At 36.3% G+C, this 17523-nt stretch overlaps 1 protein-coding gene across 5 annotated transcripts in view; it reads left to right on the forward strand.

Moving 5' to 3' along the window:
- The first annotated feature begins 2999 nt into the window (after positions 1–2999).
- The window catches only part of GRM5 (glutamate metabotropic receptor 5), a 531751-nt gene continuing 517227 nt past the window's right edge, over positions 3000–17523 (forward strand). For all 5 annotated transcript variants that reach the window (XM_059930609.1, XM_059930612.1, XM_059930613.1 and 2 more), the window contains exon 1: positions 3000–3660. In XM_059930609.1, the coding sequence (XP_059786592.1) occupies positions 3000–3660 (661 nt within the window). The remainder of the gene's footprint in view (positions 3661–17523) is intronic.

A 17523-nucleotide genomic window follows, 5' to 3' on the forward strand; every position in this document is an offset into this window, starting at 1 on the left:
ACCATAATTGCACTCATTATTTATGCTCTAGCCACACTTTTCACATGACTGACTTCATTCTTCATTTTATTGTTCTTTGCATTCATCAGGTTCCAGTTCAAATCACCTTTTAGAGCGGGGGTCCCCAACCCCTGGGCCTTGGACTGGTACCAGACAGTCCTGTTAGGAACCAGGCCTCACAGCAAGAGGTGAGCGGCGAGCAAGCGCAACTTCATTGCCGCTCCCCATCGCTCTCCATTGTTCGCATTACCGCCTGAACCGTCATCCCCGCCCTGATACCACCCCCCCCCCCCCCCGCCACTTCCGTGGAAAAATTGTCTTCCAGGAAACCGGTCCCTGGTACCAAAAAGGCTGGGGACCGCTGTTTTAGAGTACTGATTTGTAAGCCCCATGAGTATAGGGAGCGTGTACACCTTGTTTTCTCTTGAATATTTGATTCCCGGGAGAGAGTCATAGCATAGGCAGGCCATAAATATATGCTTAATGAGTTAGTGAATAAACGCCTGGTGTATGATGGGCGCTCAATGAAAGATAATGATGGTAATTATCAATGTACATCACTGTACTTCTTTGTTATATTAGTCTCTCCCACTCTGTAGTTAATAGATATTTGTTGAATGAGTGAAGTAATTAACTTAGCCTATCATAGGAAGTTACATATATATATATGTGTGTGTGTATATATCTATATATATTCTCAATACATGGGGCTTGCTGGAAATAACTCTAACAAATAAAATGCATGAGATCGATATTTTAGGTTCATCAGTTTGATGGGCCACTTCTAGTCTCTCATGTCGCTTTGATGCTCTTACATAATGAAAATGAGTCCTGTTTTGTTGCTGGATTTGCTTACTGACATTCTGGATTTAATGAGAAATTGTGATTCCTTTTACTTCAGATTTTTTTTTGTCTGAAGTAGAATTCACATGACCATGATAATAAGCATTGGTCCCCAAGTCTTTGGTCTAAGTAAAGTGAAGGGAAAGCTTGAGAATATTCAGATAATTTCCCAACGAGAAAATTAATATGTCTTTGTTTCCTTCCCCCTTGTCTGCGATGCCAACTTCCATACCAAAGCTGATTTTTCCCCTAAATATTGCTAAAAATCTAGTTATTCTGGAACATGTAGCTATTTGATGAGGGGTGTGTGTGTGTGTGTGTGTGCGTGCGTGTGTGCGTGTGTGTGTTTTAGTGTTTGGCACTGTACAGAGGGAGCATTTCCCTGTTGCCATTAGAAACAGTGGAAGGAAATGGTGAAAATGAGGGTGAGAGTGATTAGAAATGTGATTCAGGTTATATTCATTTTGTGTCTGGACTAGAATTTTTGCAGATCTCATGAGTCTGGAAAACCATTGGTATTCTTAAAGAAACATCGTAATTGCAGAAATTCCTGAAGCAACATCACCTGTCTTTGAAAGGTGGTGCTTAGGGAGTTAGTCACTTTAAAACAATTTGAGATCTTTGGCTGGCAGAGCTGATAACTTAACAAAAAAAGTCTCTTAAACAATCCTTTAAGTAACCCAGATCACTAATTGGTCAGTTCTCTTTTACAAATCATGCTAGAATTTGCTGTAGGCAACCTGGGGCAAAATTTTCTTCTTCCCCAGGAGGTTAAACTGAAATAGATGACTATATTCATAGCTATACTAAGTTTCTACTTGGAAGTATAGTTCCAAATATGCATCCCTCTAGCCCTTTGAATCTTCATGATGTGGAAATTTTTCCTGGATCAGGGGTAAAGGACTGATTACTGTCAATTTTATTACAAGACTCTGTAATTACTTTGAAGACTCTGGAGAACTGAGTGTGTTGCCAGAGAATTTTCTGTCCTCACCACCTAGCCACAGAAGGCCCTTGGAAATTTAACAACAGAAAAAAATCATGTCTTGAATATATATAGCCGTTTTCAATATAGAAAACATTTGCATAGTTGGTATCTTATATTGATTCCCATAAGGGCAGCCTAGCACATATGATCCCCATTTTTCAGATGACAGAATTCTGGTAATGAGAGGTTAAACAATTTACTAATAGTTCTTTGTAGCAGAACTGGAATTTGAACCTGAATATTCTTTTCTGCAAAAATTGGTACCATTGCACTATGCCTTTGTATTTGGGGGCATTTTACTTTGTAATCTTCCAACCCTCTTCTATCCTATAGTTCATTTAACGTGAAAATACTGATCTGGCCTCATTTGCCTTTGGTCTATATTGTATGGAAACTAAGCTCAATATTTGTTGGGAAGATTATTCAACTTGCTTTACATTGCATTTGAAGATGGGGTATGTAGGCTTTTTTTAAAGTAACTTTATTTTTTAATTGCATAATCAGTACATGCTTAATGCTGAAAATTTGGAAGGACACAAAGAGCATTTCTAAAAAAAACAAAGATACCGTCATTATTATTGGGATCACTAATGTCTGATATTTTGGGGTTTTTTGAAGCTTTTTGTTCATGGCATACTTCTTTTAGGTGCTTTCCCTCACCTTCGTGTCAGAGTATAGTTGGGCCTCCCACACATGAGATTTGGTTTTGTGTACTCCAGATGAACAAATGAAAAAAAAATATTAACCTAAGCCAGGTAGGATCAAGAAGCTGTATCAGCTGCTTTTATCAAATCACAGAATCACAAAGGAGACAGGCAAAGAAGAGTCAGAAAGATTTTTGGATTCCTTTTTTCAAGTTACCTACATCAGAATGACCTCTCTTTCTCTATTAGCATAGACTGTTCGAGCTTCCCAAACCGGTTGCACTTAATGTTGTTAAATCCCCATTCTATTTTTTTTTCCCCAGGTTTTGAAGACCATGATCACATGGATGCATCTAACTAAATGGTCCCCGGGGACATGGTGGTCCTTTAGAGAGCACGTCTAAATCACTGGCTGATTTTTTGGCTTGCCGCTCACCCTAGGACATCCCTGGATTCTATCTCTCAGAACTCTCCTAAATTTTCCCCACCATGCTGTCTTTATTAGCTTGAACTCCTTTCCTAAAATGGTCCTTCTGTTGATCCTGTCAGTCCTGCTTTTGAAAGAAGATGTCCGTGGGAGCGCACAGTCCAGTGAGAGGAGGGTGGTGGCTCACATGCCTGGTGACATCATTATCGGGGCTCTCTTTTCTGTCCACCACCAGCCCACTGTGGACAAAGTTCACGAGCGGAAGTGTGGGGCGGTTCGTGAACAGTATGGCATTCAGAGGGTGGAGGCCATGCTGCACACCCTGGAAAGGATCAACTCAGACCCCACGCTCTTGCCCAACGTCACCCTGGGCTGCGAGATCAGGGACTCCTGCTGGCATTCGGCCGTGGCCCTAGAGCAGAGCATTGAGTTTATAAGGGACTCCCTCATTTCTTCAGAAGAAGAAGAAGGCTTGGTGCGCTGTGTGGACGGCTCTTCCTCTTCCTTCCGCTCCAAGAAGCCCATAGTAGGCGTCATCGGGCCTGGCTCCAGTTCTGTGGCCATTCAGGTCCAGAACTTGCTCCAGCTTTTCAACATACCTCAAATTGCTTACTCGGCAACAAGCATGGATCTGAGCGACAAAACTCTGTTCAAGTACTTCATGAGGGTCGTGCCTTCAGATGCCCAGCAGGCACGGGCCATGGTGGACATAGTGAAGAGGTACAACTGGACCTATGTGTCAGCGGTGCACACAGAAGGTAAGTTCTCTTTACATCGAGTATGTCCTGTGCGCCTGATAGCTTCCCAGTTAAACTTTCGAGTTTTGGAGGGCTAAAATTGTCCTAATTATTTGAGATCTTTTGAGTGGCTCAGTTATACCAGTTATATAAGAAGGGACGGGATGGCAGATGTCTAGAGCAACATAGATATAAGCTAACATGAGTGATTATGTGACCATCAGTTGGCAAAATGGATACTTTTTTTTGGTTTACGTATTGCATTATTTGTACATCTTCTATAACGATGATAGGGATTTTTAAGATTTCTAGATCTTCTTTGAACTCCTTACATTTTAACACTGTCAGGTTGCTCTGAGTACCTGAGGGTTTCTGATAGTTAAAGGGAGGTACATATAAATACACATAAGGCCTGAAGGCAGCCAGTTCTGGCCCAGGTATGTTGTAATAGAAAATTACCAAACAGTTTAGTCTTACAACTATTTTTCAATAGAGTGTATAGTTAAATCTGAAATGGAGATGTGTATGAATTAGTTCTATCCTTCTATAGGACGTTCTCAGGAAGTATAAATTTTAATAATTCAACATTAGTTTGCTTTGAAATTTATTGCTTCTTTATGTGGAAATCATAGTGAGGAAGGAAAATATGACTGAAGTTCTATACCAGATAATAACAGTATTAGCCCTTATTATTGTTGATGGTGCTTTTCAAACGTGTTTGTATACATTATTTGTTAGTTCTCAACCAACGCTGTTTGGGATAGGTTTGATTTGACCTACAGAGGTTAAGATACCGAAATTGTGAGACTTACTCATTATGTAGCACTCTTTCTAGGACAGCATACTGCCTATGCTAAACACTACAGTATACCAAAGAAGGTACACAAGACTTTGTATAGCTCATTAGATCATTGTTAGGATTAGCTGAGATTTTTACTTTATTTTTTAAATTTATTTATTTTTTTCTGTTTTTTAAATTTTTTTATTTCTTAAAATAAAATCAAATAATAATATATTCATATCATTTAATCTCTTGTGTAAGTATATTTCATCCAATATAGCCAATATGGACACATTGATACATTATACACAGTCATTTCAGTTGGATCAATTGACCTGAGAATAACGTTGAAAGTTAATTATAGCTATCAACTCCTGAGGCACTATGAAAAGGGTTTTTTCATATATATATTCTATAAAGATATTTATTGATAGTACTCAAACAAACAAACCTATGAGATAGATTACATTTTGATCCCCACTTTACAAATGAGGGAACTGAAGCATAGAAAATGTAAGCCACATGCCTAATGTCAAGAATTAAGTGAAAGAGCTGTGATTCGAATGTTCGTGAGGTTCAGGTCTCAGTTGAGATTTTAAAATTCTGCAATAATACTGTAAGTGTGTTCCAAACAATCCAATCTTGTAATGTGGGATTGAGTTATTGGGAAATTAATGAAATGACCAGAGTAAGACTACTTCAGAGATTGGGAGCCTGTCACCAATTAGACATAGCAAACTTTTCATTATCAAGTGACATAACATGGATTTCACTGTATGGCCACTCTTAACAGTATTCAGAGCTGCACAAACATAAAATGGCCTTCTATACTGGATTGGGACTTCTATGCCTCTGTAAATTTTCATACATAAGTTTATAGTTTATGTACAAAGATGTTGATATATAGAGATTTTGATCAATGGATAGGTCATTGGACTGGGAGACCATTGATTTTTTTCCCTAATGCTGAGATTTTTCATATAAAACCACTATTTCATTTGATTCTCACAACAAGCAGTGATCTAGATAATCTAGATATTTTATTCCTTTTTTAAAATACGAATGTTTTACGAGTTTATATAGTTCATCCAATAACTACCTGATAGCAACTTCAGAGACAGGAGGAGGGCTCATAGCTACTAACTGCTAATTCAGTGCCCTATTATAATTCAGCAGAATCCAATAGAATCACACCCAGAGGATATATATTTATGCAGCACATATTTATTAAGTCAAAATATACGAAAGGCCCTCTAATAGTCCTGTGAAGGACAGCCCTATGTTTTATACATTACCACCCTCAATGGGCATGCAGTCTGGCAAAGGAGATGGAACATGCACTAATACTTCCATAACCATAATTCAAGATGACACGGAGTTACAAATGTTTCAAAAGTAAATTGAAGGAGAAAAAAAATCACATCCTGCTCTATGGTGATGGAGGCCATAGTGGAAGTCTTAGAGAAGGAAATGAATTTGACAGTGGAATTTTAATAGGGAGAATACTGACAACTGGTGAAAATTAAGAAGGCATGGGTTTCCAGTAAAGGGCATGAGGAAATATGAGAAGGTGAGAAAGTAAAAAAATATGTTTGCAAGAGACCAAGGATGAAGCTATGTTTGGTTTACCTCAGATCAATCATAAATTTCATTAGGAACTTCCATCTAGCTTCAGAAGAGTAGGCCTTGGTCAGTCTGTAGGAGATGCTAATCCAAGATAGTGTTCAAAGAGAAACTCATCATCATGACCTTTGACTCTTACTAATTTAATCTGTTTTTTTTAACCTAATTATATTCCCGTACTGAGTGATACAATAAAATAAATTATAATGCATCCATAAAGTATATTATTAGGTAGCTATTAAAATGAATGAGACACTCTATATAGGTAATGAGATCATAATGATCTACAAGATCATTTTAAGTGAAAAAAGCAAAGCACAGTTCTATGTAAATGGTATGTTATTTGTATAAAATGGTGTTTGTAAAAATCATTTGATTGAATATTCATAGAATTGTTCTCATAGAAGAGCAAAACTGGTAACAGTTGCTCCTTCTGGGTAGGAATTCTAAGGAATTAAGGAATAGGGTGGAATGGAAGAGACTTTCTTTTATATAATTTCTACATGCAAACATTTGAAGTTGTGTATTACAAGCATAGACTACCTATTGCAACATAATAATTAAAAGAAAATATTCTATTTGTGGGCAAAAAAAGTCAATAAAAACTTGATTGCCAAATTCAGGCAAATTTAATTATTTTTTCAAAAATAGGCCAATAGAAATTTTGTTGACAAATTTGGGCAGAATATTTGGAAGATACCACCAGAATTTAGGAGAGAACAAACTTTGAATACAAACATTGAAGATTGGAAGAAATGCTTTTTGGTTTATTGTTTTATGTGGTTTAATCAAGAGGTATTTATATTGCTTGGATCCTCAGCAAGTAAGTGGCTAGTGAGGTTGCATGGTATTATGTCTTAAAATTTATCGGCCTAGGAGCAGTGGAGTGGGAAGTTTTACAAGGTAAAATTTACCTCCAGGATCAGAAAAGTGCTTGAGTAACAAGATACAGCTCTGCTGGGTACCGTGGAAGTCCCCAAGGTGATGCCTGGGTTTCTGCTGTCTGGCCCTTCAGGAAGCCCCTGCGGGATTTCCCATGAAATGACAATACCAGTTCTTACTTGAGCCTCTTTCTATGGCTGGATTGGGACAGTTCTCTTTAGCCCTAGATCACCCTACCTCAGTGTCTCAACCTTATGCCCATGTCTGTATAATTACCTTTTTGCACTCAGTTGATATTCTTCTTTCATGAAGAGTATGGAAATTTCCAGATGCTTTCACACAGGCATTGAGGTCTATAAAAAGACATTGTCTTATTTTCAAAAAAGCTCTGTGTTCCCCCCACGTTGCCCATTTACTTTATACCTAAACGTGCAGTACTTTGTCTCTCAGTCCTCTTGGCAGCTAACACAAGTTGTTCCTTTGAGAACGTGTGTGGCATCACAGAATTTCAGAGGAGGGCACAAGCACAAGCAGCCTTGGGTTTCAGCTTCAAGGTTAATCTCCTCCACTTGCATTTCCTTGGTTTATGTTTTTCCGTAGGCTACAGGACTATATATTTACGGTGGCTTGTTATATTATGCACACATATTGTCTAGGCCTTCAAGGCAAGGGGAATAAATGTATGAAAACAAAAAAAGAAAAAAAATACAAACCACTCTAGCTCTGCAGCTGTGAAAGGAGCATGCAGTAACTGAGAAGAAAAAATTGTATTCTTTGTAAAGGAGACAGTCCAGCTGCCACTGTCTCTGCTCTAAGAAAATTTAAGGGGTCCTTTGCCTCCATACATTGAGAAACCTTGGTTCACGTGCCCATGATAGTACAGAGTCTATGGTGCTTGCCTGTTCAGGGGTGTGGCAGATCCATTGCTTTGGCTCTGATGATTTCCATGGATGACCCCTTTGCTTTGTAACTTAATAGTTCCCTTCCACTCTCATGCAGAACTAGCCATGTGACTGCTTTGGTCAATAGAATTCGGTGGAAAGGAAGACTTTTTTCCTAGTCTGTCTGTCTTAGAACCCTGTCATCACCTTGTGAAGGATGAGTGCTGCCAGGTTTTCCAGATGAGGCCGTCTTAGACCACTTGACCTCAACTATGTGAGAGCACCCAGTGAAGAGGCACACAGTTGCCTACCTGACCCACAGTCAATTCCAATCAGATAATAGATCCTAACTGAAACTATAAACATTACCTACCTAACCATAAATTCATGTGCAATAATAAATACCTTCAAGATAGGGTCCAGTGTAAGCATTTTCATCCCAATGACTTTAAACTTGAACCCCCCCCTCCCAAATAGGATACTCTGACAATGTTTAAAACTTCAAAATCAAAACAAAATAAATGTATTAACATGCGTTAATATTTTTGAGATTTCAATGGAATAATTGCTGTGGGCAAGAAAGAACATTTAAAATGCTTCACCCATACTTCTGGTTCAAAGCTAGAGGTCTGATAATCTCCTTAAAGTTTGGATGCTTTAAGTAGTCAGACACTTGCATATATTCCATTATTACATGCTTCCCCTTGATATAGCTCAGTTTCATTGAGGAAAGTAATTACAAATCGGCACAAACCATATATACTGTACTTTATGGATGACTTACAGGATTTTCACACTTCCCAGTTTTTGCTGACTTTAGTTGAAACTCCACTGTACCTGCCCAGGGCCTGTCAGAGTGCCTAGCACATAGTAGGTGCTCAAAGACTATTTGGTGAATGAATGTATTTGTGTTAAAGTAGTATCCAACTCACACTTAATGAATATATAGCATGTGGATAAATAGCAGTCACTCGTAATTTTTCACAGTTTTGCTTCTTTATAAAAATGAGATGCCAAAATGCCTCCCTTGATTAATTGTAAAATGCTATTCACACCCAACTCCCTTTTTTGTTTGCACTGGATCTTGAATTTGTTACTTCCACCTAATGAGAAAGGAATGCTAATTTTTTCTAGCCAAAAAAACATCTCAGTGATGCCCTGGGGGAAAAATGTACCAGTAAGTGGTACTGGTAATGTGACATCATTAAAACATTGTCTAACTTTCAGGTTATGATACGTTTTTTCCATCAATTATTTAAAAAGTTGGTAACAATCAAGCTTTGGTTGAAAGACCTTGAATGTGATTCATAGTCTATGTGTTTAGTTTACCTTCTAAAAAGTGGGAACACGCTTTTTCTGTCACACCTTTTCTACTAACTGTGATTATATCAAGATAACAATTTAGTTTGGAAAGATGAGAAACGTCAGTATGGGCCCTACTGGGTACTTTTTAAGGGGATTTCATTTTGTTTCTTCAGGGGTTGAATAGTGTTGAGAGTTGAGATGACTTTTCAGATGGTCATGATGATAATTCAGACACAAAAACTACTGTTAGCTCTATAGAATGTTAACACTGTGTTAACAGTGTGAAGTGTCTTAGGTAAGCATTTAATAACCCCTTTTTCTTACATTTGAGGAAACAGTATGGACAAGTAATTTGGCCTTACTTGTACATGATTGTTAACAAAGTTGGGTCTCACAACTCAAGATTTCTGTCCAAAATTTTGTTTCCACATTCAGTGAAAGAATTGCCTCTCTTAGGAGGGAGGTAGTGAGTTAAATTCTTGGTAACTCCTGTGCACAAGCCTGGAATACATAACCACGTGGAGGGGATGTGGAAAAATGAACTTAAACCTCAGTTGGGAGATGAGGGAGTTGAATTATTTGTCCTTTTGGTAACTCCCTTTCTTGACAACCAAATGTTGTTTAATTGAGATTCTATTATTCTGTGTGTTAAAGCATGGTCATTTATACTATATGTCATTAATTTTCTACTTGATTCATTTATCGCATAACACAGTCTGATAAAGTTACCATTTTTTAAGTTAGAGAATAGGTATGGAAAGAGAAAGTGATTTTTTTCGCATAATACTGTAGCTACTTAGTGACAGAGCAAAAATTGAACCCAAGGCTAACTCTTTTTAATTAAGTCCAAACTCCCTCCCTGTATACTGGGGTAGTTGTGGCTTCAAGGAAAAGTAGAACGCACATCTACTGATTCTCTTCCCTCCATAGGAAATAAGAAGACACTATTCGTTTCCCTTCTGAGAAAATCTTTTGAGCATATTTCATGTGTCTTTTTATCTGGCTTTGAAAGCAACACCATTCCTTGTTCCCATGGAAGGATTTAATTACAGTAAAAAGAAAATAAATTAAGGAGGAGGTATGTGGCAACAAGTTAACCTCATAGAAGACCTTTTTGTGAGCCCGATGATAAGTACAGACTGTAGGTTGTTTCTATTCTCATCTCCACTGCAGACGCCACAATCCGTCCTTCAGATGCCAATTATGGGAGGAAGCCGTATGGTATGAAATTTTTAAGAGCAGGAAGACATATTGTTAAATGCTGTAGCCTTATGTATAAAAAACTTCTTTGGAATTCATCAGAACTAGGAGTTATAAAATCTCATCTTGGCACATTTGCAAATACTCCAGAAAGACTTCTCAATTTAAGCAAATGTTGAATTGAGGATACTTTTTGGCACGAGATGTGATAGATATGTTCATGTGAGGGGACTTTAAAACCAGAGATCGTGCCTCAGTGATGCATTTTATGCATCATTTTTCACAAATACACAATGGATTTTTTTTTTTTTTAATAAATTTATTTATTTATTTATTCATTTCTGGCTGTGTTGGGTCTTCGTTTCTGTGCGAGGGCTTTCTCTAGTTCTGGCAAGCGGGGGCCACTCTTCATCGCGGTGCGCGGGCCTCTCACTATCGCGGCCTCTCTTGTTGCGGAGCACAGGCTCCAGACGCGCAGGCTCAGTAGTTGTGGCTCACGGGCCTAGTTGCTCCGCGGCATGTGGGATCCTCCCAGACCAGGGCTCGAACCCGTGTCCCCTGCATTGGCAGGCAGACTCTCAACCATTGCGCCACCAGGGAAGCCCCACAATGGATTTTTTAAAAAGAGAGAATATCTAGTCAGTGTTGTTTCAAAAAGTACATCACAACCCATGAATTAATTGTGAAACCAATTTAGTAGCCTGAGACCAGCAGTTAGTATACAGTAGAATAAAATAGGATAGAGTAGAATATAAATATCAGTATATTACATGATAGTAAGAGTAGATATTGCTCTGTAAATTTTTATTTTAGTTGCATATAGCCATATGTATACTATGGTTACCATTTACAGTGTTTTTCTTACTATGTCTTACAGCTTAAAAAAAAGCTTAAAAGCAACTTACTCTACTTTTCTCTTTAACATTGTTTATTTTTTTATTTGCTAGAGAAATGCAAGTCACATACAAAGGTTAATTCTTCTGTGACAATGTCATTTGGTTTGTCTCTCCTAGATGGGTGGATCTTAAGCCTTATTATTAAGAGCAAGCAAGAATTCTAAAGTATCCATGGTGGGAAATGGTAGAGACTTTGAGCAAACTAAAAATAATTCATATATGGTTAATGATAAATGGCATAAGCATCAATATAGGACAGTGTCGAGGACACTAGTACAGGAAGTTGAAGGCAAATTCCCAGTCCTAGTTTTTATCAGAGATCAAGACAAGCATAGGAACATTTTATTTTTTGAGTATCCCAATCCAGTATATTAAGAAATAAATGCCAAAAGGTATTATATAATTTTGGTGTTAAAAGTTTGTATATAACACATTAACACATCTAACCCCCTCCAACGCATGCATACACAAAAACGCATAAAATACAATGTGATGTAGTTACACTATTTATAAGGTGATTCCTTGGTTATATAGAATAAGTCATGATGCACCACGTGATGTGGTGTGTAATAAAGCACAAGTTTAAACATATAAAGTGACAGTCTTATTTCAGTTTTCTGAGTTTCCAGTGATTATATGTCTTTCCATTTGATAATATAGTCAAGTCTAAATTTAAGGTCTCTTTAGAACGTGAAGATCAGGCCAAATACCATTAGTAAAATAAAGTGAGCTAAGACGTGAGACAGCGCTTTTAGAAGTAAAAGTTGTTTCATGAAATAGGCAAGCTGCAGTGGAGTCATGACCTTAAATTCAGTTTGTTGCAAAGACATCGACATCTCAGGAATTGAGTTTCTTAACCCTTTGGAATCACTTTAAGTAGTAGTATGAACACAGGCAGGTTTGAATGAAAATCCTGATTAATATTCTTGCTAGTTGGAGGGACTTTGCACAAGTAAATTAATTTAATTTCATCATTATTAAACTGAGATAATAATACCTGCCCCATAAGACCGTTGTGAAAAGTAAATACAAAGCAGTTATTGTTAAGTTTGGCACAAAGCAAAGTGTTCAATAAGTACCTTGTAAATTAGCCTGCCAAGGACTTGCCTTGCCTTGCCTTCTCTTGGACATGAAGAAAAACTCATCAGTAATGTTTCAGTTTGGCTTTGCTTAGTTAAAATTGATTATTGAATGAAATGGAAAATTAGCCAGGAAAGTGACCAGTAAATGTAGTGAGTTTTAGAGTCTTCCCAATTTTCCTTTTGGAAATTGAGTCTGTAATCATATATTACAACATAGGATGCTTAGTGCTTTGGAACAATTATAACTAGATCCCACCACCTCTCCTCCAACTGCTGAGATGCATTATGGTGTAGTAAAATGAGCAAGGTCTGGAAAGTCCCAGAGCTGCTAGACTGTTAACACCATAATTTTCAGTGTGAGTGGGGAGGGGACGGGGGTATGGAAACAGGAGGTTGAAGATGGAAAATTAATGCTGTACTTTAAGCACTTCTGAATTGTCACTTTTATAAAAAGCATGAATATCTTTTGTAGTAAAAAAATAATTTTGCTCAATGGTTATATAACTTCTTTGTAAATTTCAAATTGGACATGCTCCAGCCCCTTCACTAGTCAGTGACTGCAACTTTGTTAATGAAAGCTAAGTTGTAGCACATTGAGGCATGCCATAGGCTTGAGTTTAAAGACAAAAGGATGTAATATGGACCTTGGAAATAAAAAGGACTATATTTAATAGCTATACTAGTTTGAAAACAAAACTGATGCTCTCTTACACATCATTATAGCTCAGATATAACAATGACAGTAATAATAACTTATTCATCAATTATTTAATGTGTTATCAGAAATTACCTGTTTTTTATAATCTATGAAGTGGTATCAAGATATAGATGTTTATGCTATCATTAGTATATTATTATTAATATTATCTGAAAGTCAGCCCTACCCATAGCTACAATGAAAAGTAGATAGAATATAAATAGAGTAAAAAGGGTATGTCTTTGTTCCTTTTCTCAAGGACTCTAAAAACAGAAGTATTTGTGTCTTTGACAATTTCTTCATAAACCTTCTTCATATTTCTTTGGTTATATAACTTCTTTTCAAAAGTTCTATATCTGCTTTTCACCAGATGTGGGTTAGGATTTCAAGCCTTGATTCTCCTTTATGAGAGTAGAGGGCCGTTCATTATTAAGGAAAACTGTATTATTGCGTTGTCATATGGTGGCTTTTTATCCCTTAGAGAAGCTGGAGAAATATATAAGTAAGACATATTGAAGTATCGTGTTAGTTTAATTTCAATTTCATGGAATTTGAAAAACTTTAAATTAAAAATGAAGCTGATAATATGTTTTATTGAAGTAAATTGAGAAAAGAGAGAAAAACTATATCAAGACACTGAAAAAAATTAAACAAGCTATCTGACTATATTATTTGTAATCAAATTCAATTTGATTGTTTTCAGTTCCCAAGTTAGTACACTCATCCCTTATTACACGAGCATAATTCATTCTCACTTTTTGTTCAGAGTGAGCATATAAACAATAATTAATTTTCCTTACATTTAATGTTGAAACTTTAGGTTTTATTAAAAAATATATGCTGAAGAATCAAGCTGGCAATATTAATTACATAAATTTATATTTATATATAATTGATAACAGTAAACTGTTATTGATGACTAATAAAATGAGAAAATTCCAAATTATTTGGCGGTTTGGAAGTACTTTCATTTGCTGAATTGCATGAAATTATAAAAATAATTGAAAACTGGTAGCAGAATTGTTGATGATTTGAGAGAAAATTTTACACAAAATATATTATAAATTTTTGACAAAGTGCAGTATGTTTCAATACAACTATGTAGTATATAAAAGTGTGCCTAATAGAGCTTGAGATCCATGTGATGCTACAACAAGTGAATTAATTTACTCATTAGTTTAAACATATCTATTGGGAATATGTTATGTGCTAGACTCTGTTGTACACACTATGAAAAAAGTAAGATGGAAACACTTGTCAGCACATGGCTTTTCTCAGATGCATACCAAGCCCTGGTCTCATACTAATATAAAATGTACCTTTATAGAAAGAATAGGGTTATGTGTAAGCAGGAACCCATAAAGTGACACCTGTATGGCAAGGGATGAGTGTATTAAGCAACTAGATTGTAAGAAAGAAGTCTTTATTAAGTGTAATTTGGAAAATTATAGAGAGTTTAAAGATTTTTTTCTCAAAACAATCTCCACTTCCCAGTCCTTACCAAATAATACAAGTGAGATTGTGCTCCTAGAAGCAGGACGTTTACATGACTAAGGTGACTAGGGATGGATATCTCTGTTGGAAGAAAAAAAAATAAGAAAAAGAAACAAGCAGTGTGTCATCCTTTTGTTTAACGCAATATGATTTTATAATTGCCTTGTGCTTAATATTCTGGAATTGAGGGGAGCCATGTGAAGCATCACAGGTGACCTAGTTATGCTTTTGTTTATACTGTTTAATGCCCTCTGGTCTAGTATGAAGTTTTTGTTCCATTCAAGATAGGAAGCCTGATTTAGGTGCCAATAAAATATTTTTTTTTATGAAAAGGAAAGATTTTAATCTTCCTCACTAATGGATATAGCAGGCAACCTCAAACAATAAATTATAAAATACATTGTCACTAGTAATTAAGACATTCTCTGGCTTGTTTAACAAAATTGAGATAATTTCTGCTTTTGAATTTTAGACTTCTGAAAATTACCTAATTATTTCTGTGGAACCCTAGGAAAACTTAAACACTTTTTGTCCCTTTTAATCATACTACATTTTTCTTGGTACAAACTTAACATTCTTTGATTGAAATTATTCATAATCTCAAACCTATCTCTGATTTTGATGTTACTTGGTATCTGCTTTCTTGAAATTCTCAAACCTCTCCCTCTTCTCTGAGTCTTTTCTGAGTCTTAAACTCTTCTAAAATGTTTCAAGTTCTTTTGAGTAATCAGTAGAATTAATGATTGTACTGAATTGGTTTCACTTACTTGAAAAACACCTTCCTTGAAGGAGGCTGTGTTACTTTATGACTATAGGGAATAGTGATTTGGGTTTACTTGTCAGGAAATTTCTCTCCTAGCCTCAAAGTCTATTACGTGCCTTTGTTTTACCTTCACTCCATCAGAAGATGGCAAATTATTGCATCTGATTAGAAGGTTTAAAGAGTCTGAGGACAGTGTAACATTTGTTCCATCAGTAGAAAGAAAGAATATCATTTAGAAACATGAAGAAGAAAAATAAGCTTTCAAGTTTTTAATATACAATAAAGTGGCCATGAGTGTACTTTCAGAAATTGTACAAATTTCTGATAAAAGGCAACTGAAATAAGACTTACCCATTCCGGAAGAAGAGCAGAAACTCATGCTGAAGTGACTGAATTTGAATATGGAAAACTTGACTTTTGATCCAGGTAGCGCATCGAAGAATTGGTTTTGAGATCAGTGGAAAGAGCATTAATCTTGGAATTATTCCAGAGACCATATTTGACTTCCCACTTTGGGATGACCTTGGGCGGTTCATTGAACCTTTCTGAATACACGGATCCTCATTTGCAAGATGTCAGAAGGCTATATCTGCACTTTCTGTACTCATGTTTTGTTATGATGGTCAATTGAATAATCAGTTAATGCACTTTGTAAATCTAAAGCTGCCTGATATATTAATTAATTAAATATTAAATGAACACTCACCGTGTGCCAAGATCTATATGCTTGGACTATGCTTTTACAAAATATTGAGTACAGTACTGTGAAAATTAGATGCTAATCAAAGAGTTCATTAATGATATTTTCACCACGATAAAAACAGTAACAATAACGGTAACAATAACAGTTCAAAAAATCTTGGCTGTTGTTATTTTGCATTCTTTTTTCAACATCAGTTTTTGAAAAGAGAAACTCAGGGTTTAGAAATTTAAGTAACTCACCTAAGGTCTCAGAGCTCCTGGTGCCAGGACACCAATTGGAAAGTAAGCTTAATATTCAGAGAATTTTTATTTTAAAGACACTCAGTTTTACAAGCAGCTGTCTTTTCATTATAATTGAAAGCTTTATTTATTTACTGCTTTTATCATTGAGTTTAAGGGCTTAGACTCTGTGGTTAAAGGGACCAAACTTTGAGCAAGTTACTTAACCTCTGTAAATCTCAGCTTCATCAATTGTTCAATGATTGCCGATATTGATGGTGATGATGATGATAGAGAACAGTTGTAGGACATTCACCAGGTGTCCAGGCACTTTTCTGAGTACTTGTACGTACATGGATTCATTTAATACATCAATCTTATGAGGTAGTACCATTATTATCTCAGTTTTATAGATGAGGAAACTGAGTCACAGAAAATGAGAATAATGGTTGACCTTCATCAACTATCTATTGTGCAAATTATATGAGCCTTTTAAAATATATAAACAATTATTTATGGTGTGCAGTTCATAGTAGGCTGTCAATAAATATCATCTGTTAATACTAATTTGGTTATTATAATAATTTTTTTTTTTGGCCTAGTGATGGGTTCAAATGTAACTTCTTGGGTTACATTTGCACTTTGAAGTATTCCCATCCTATCATTCTGGTGTCTAAAAACAACCTAAATGATACTAAGTGAAAATAAGGAGGGCACAAATGATATATTTAAAAACATACATTATTTCCAAATACAAAAGTAATACATAGATATTATTTAACATTTGGAAAAGAAAAAATAAATTTAAAGATCATTAATAATGCAACAGAAATAAAACATTTTGATTTCTTTTTATCTTTCTTATGCACAATGTTAATAACTAGTTATAACCAATTTTAAAACTAGTTATACATAATTTTGTATTTTTTGTTCACATTTTTTTAAAAAAAATTAATTAATTAATTAATCTATTTTTGGCTGTGTTGGGTCTTCGTTTCTGTGCGAGGGCTTCCTCTAGTTGCGGCGAGCGGGGGCCACTCTTCATCACGGTGCGCGGGCCTCTCACTGTCGCAGCCTCTCTTGTTGCGGAGCACAGGCTCCAGACGCGCAGGCTCAGTAATTGTGGCTCACGGGCCCAGTTGCTCTGCGGCATGTGGGATCTTCCCAGACCAGGGCTCGAACCCGTGTCCCCTGTATTGGCAGGCGGATTCTCAACCACTGCCCCACCAGGGAAGCCCAACACATTTTTAAACTTAGCATTGTAAAGAGAACATTTTCCATGTCCTTTATGAACATTATTAACCATGGCTATCTAATATCCTTTTTTCCACAGATTACAGATTTGGGGGGCCTTAGACT

This window comes from Balaenoptera ricei, chromosome 8, assembly GCF_028023285.1.
Source record: "Balaenoptera ricei isolate mBalRic1 chromosome 8, mBalRic1.hap2, whole genome shotgun sequence".
Taxonomy (NCBI): domain Eukaryota; kingdom Metazoa; phylum Chordata; class Mammalia; order Artiodactyla; family Balaenopteridae; genus Balaenoptera; species Balaenoptera ricei.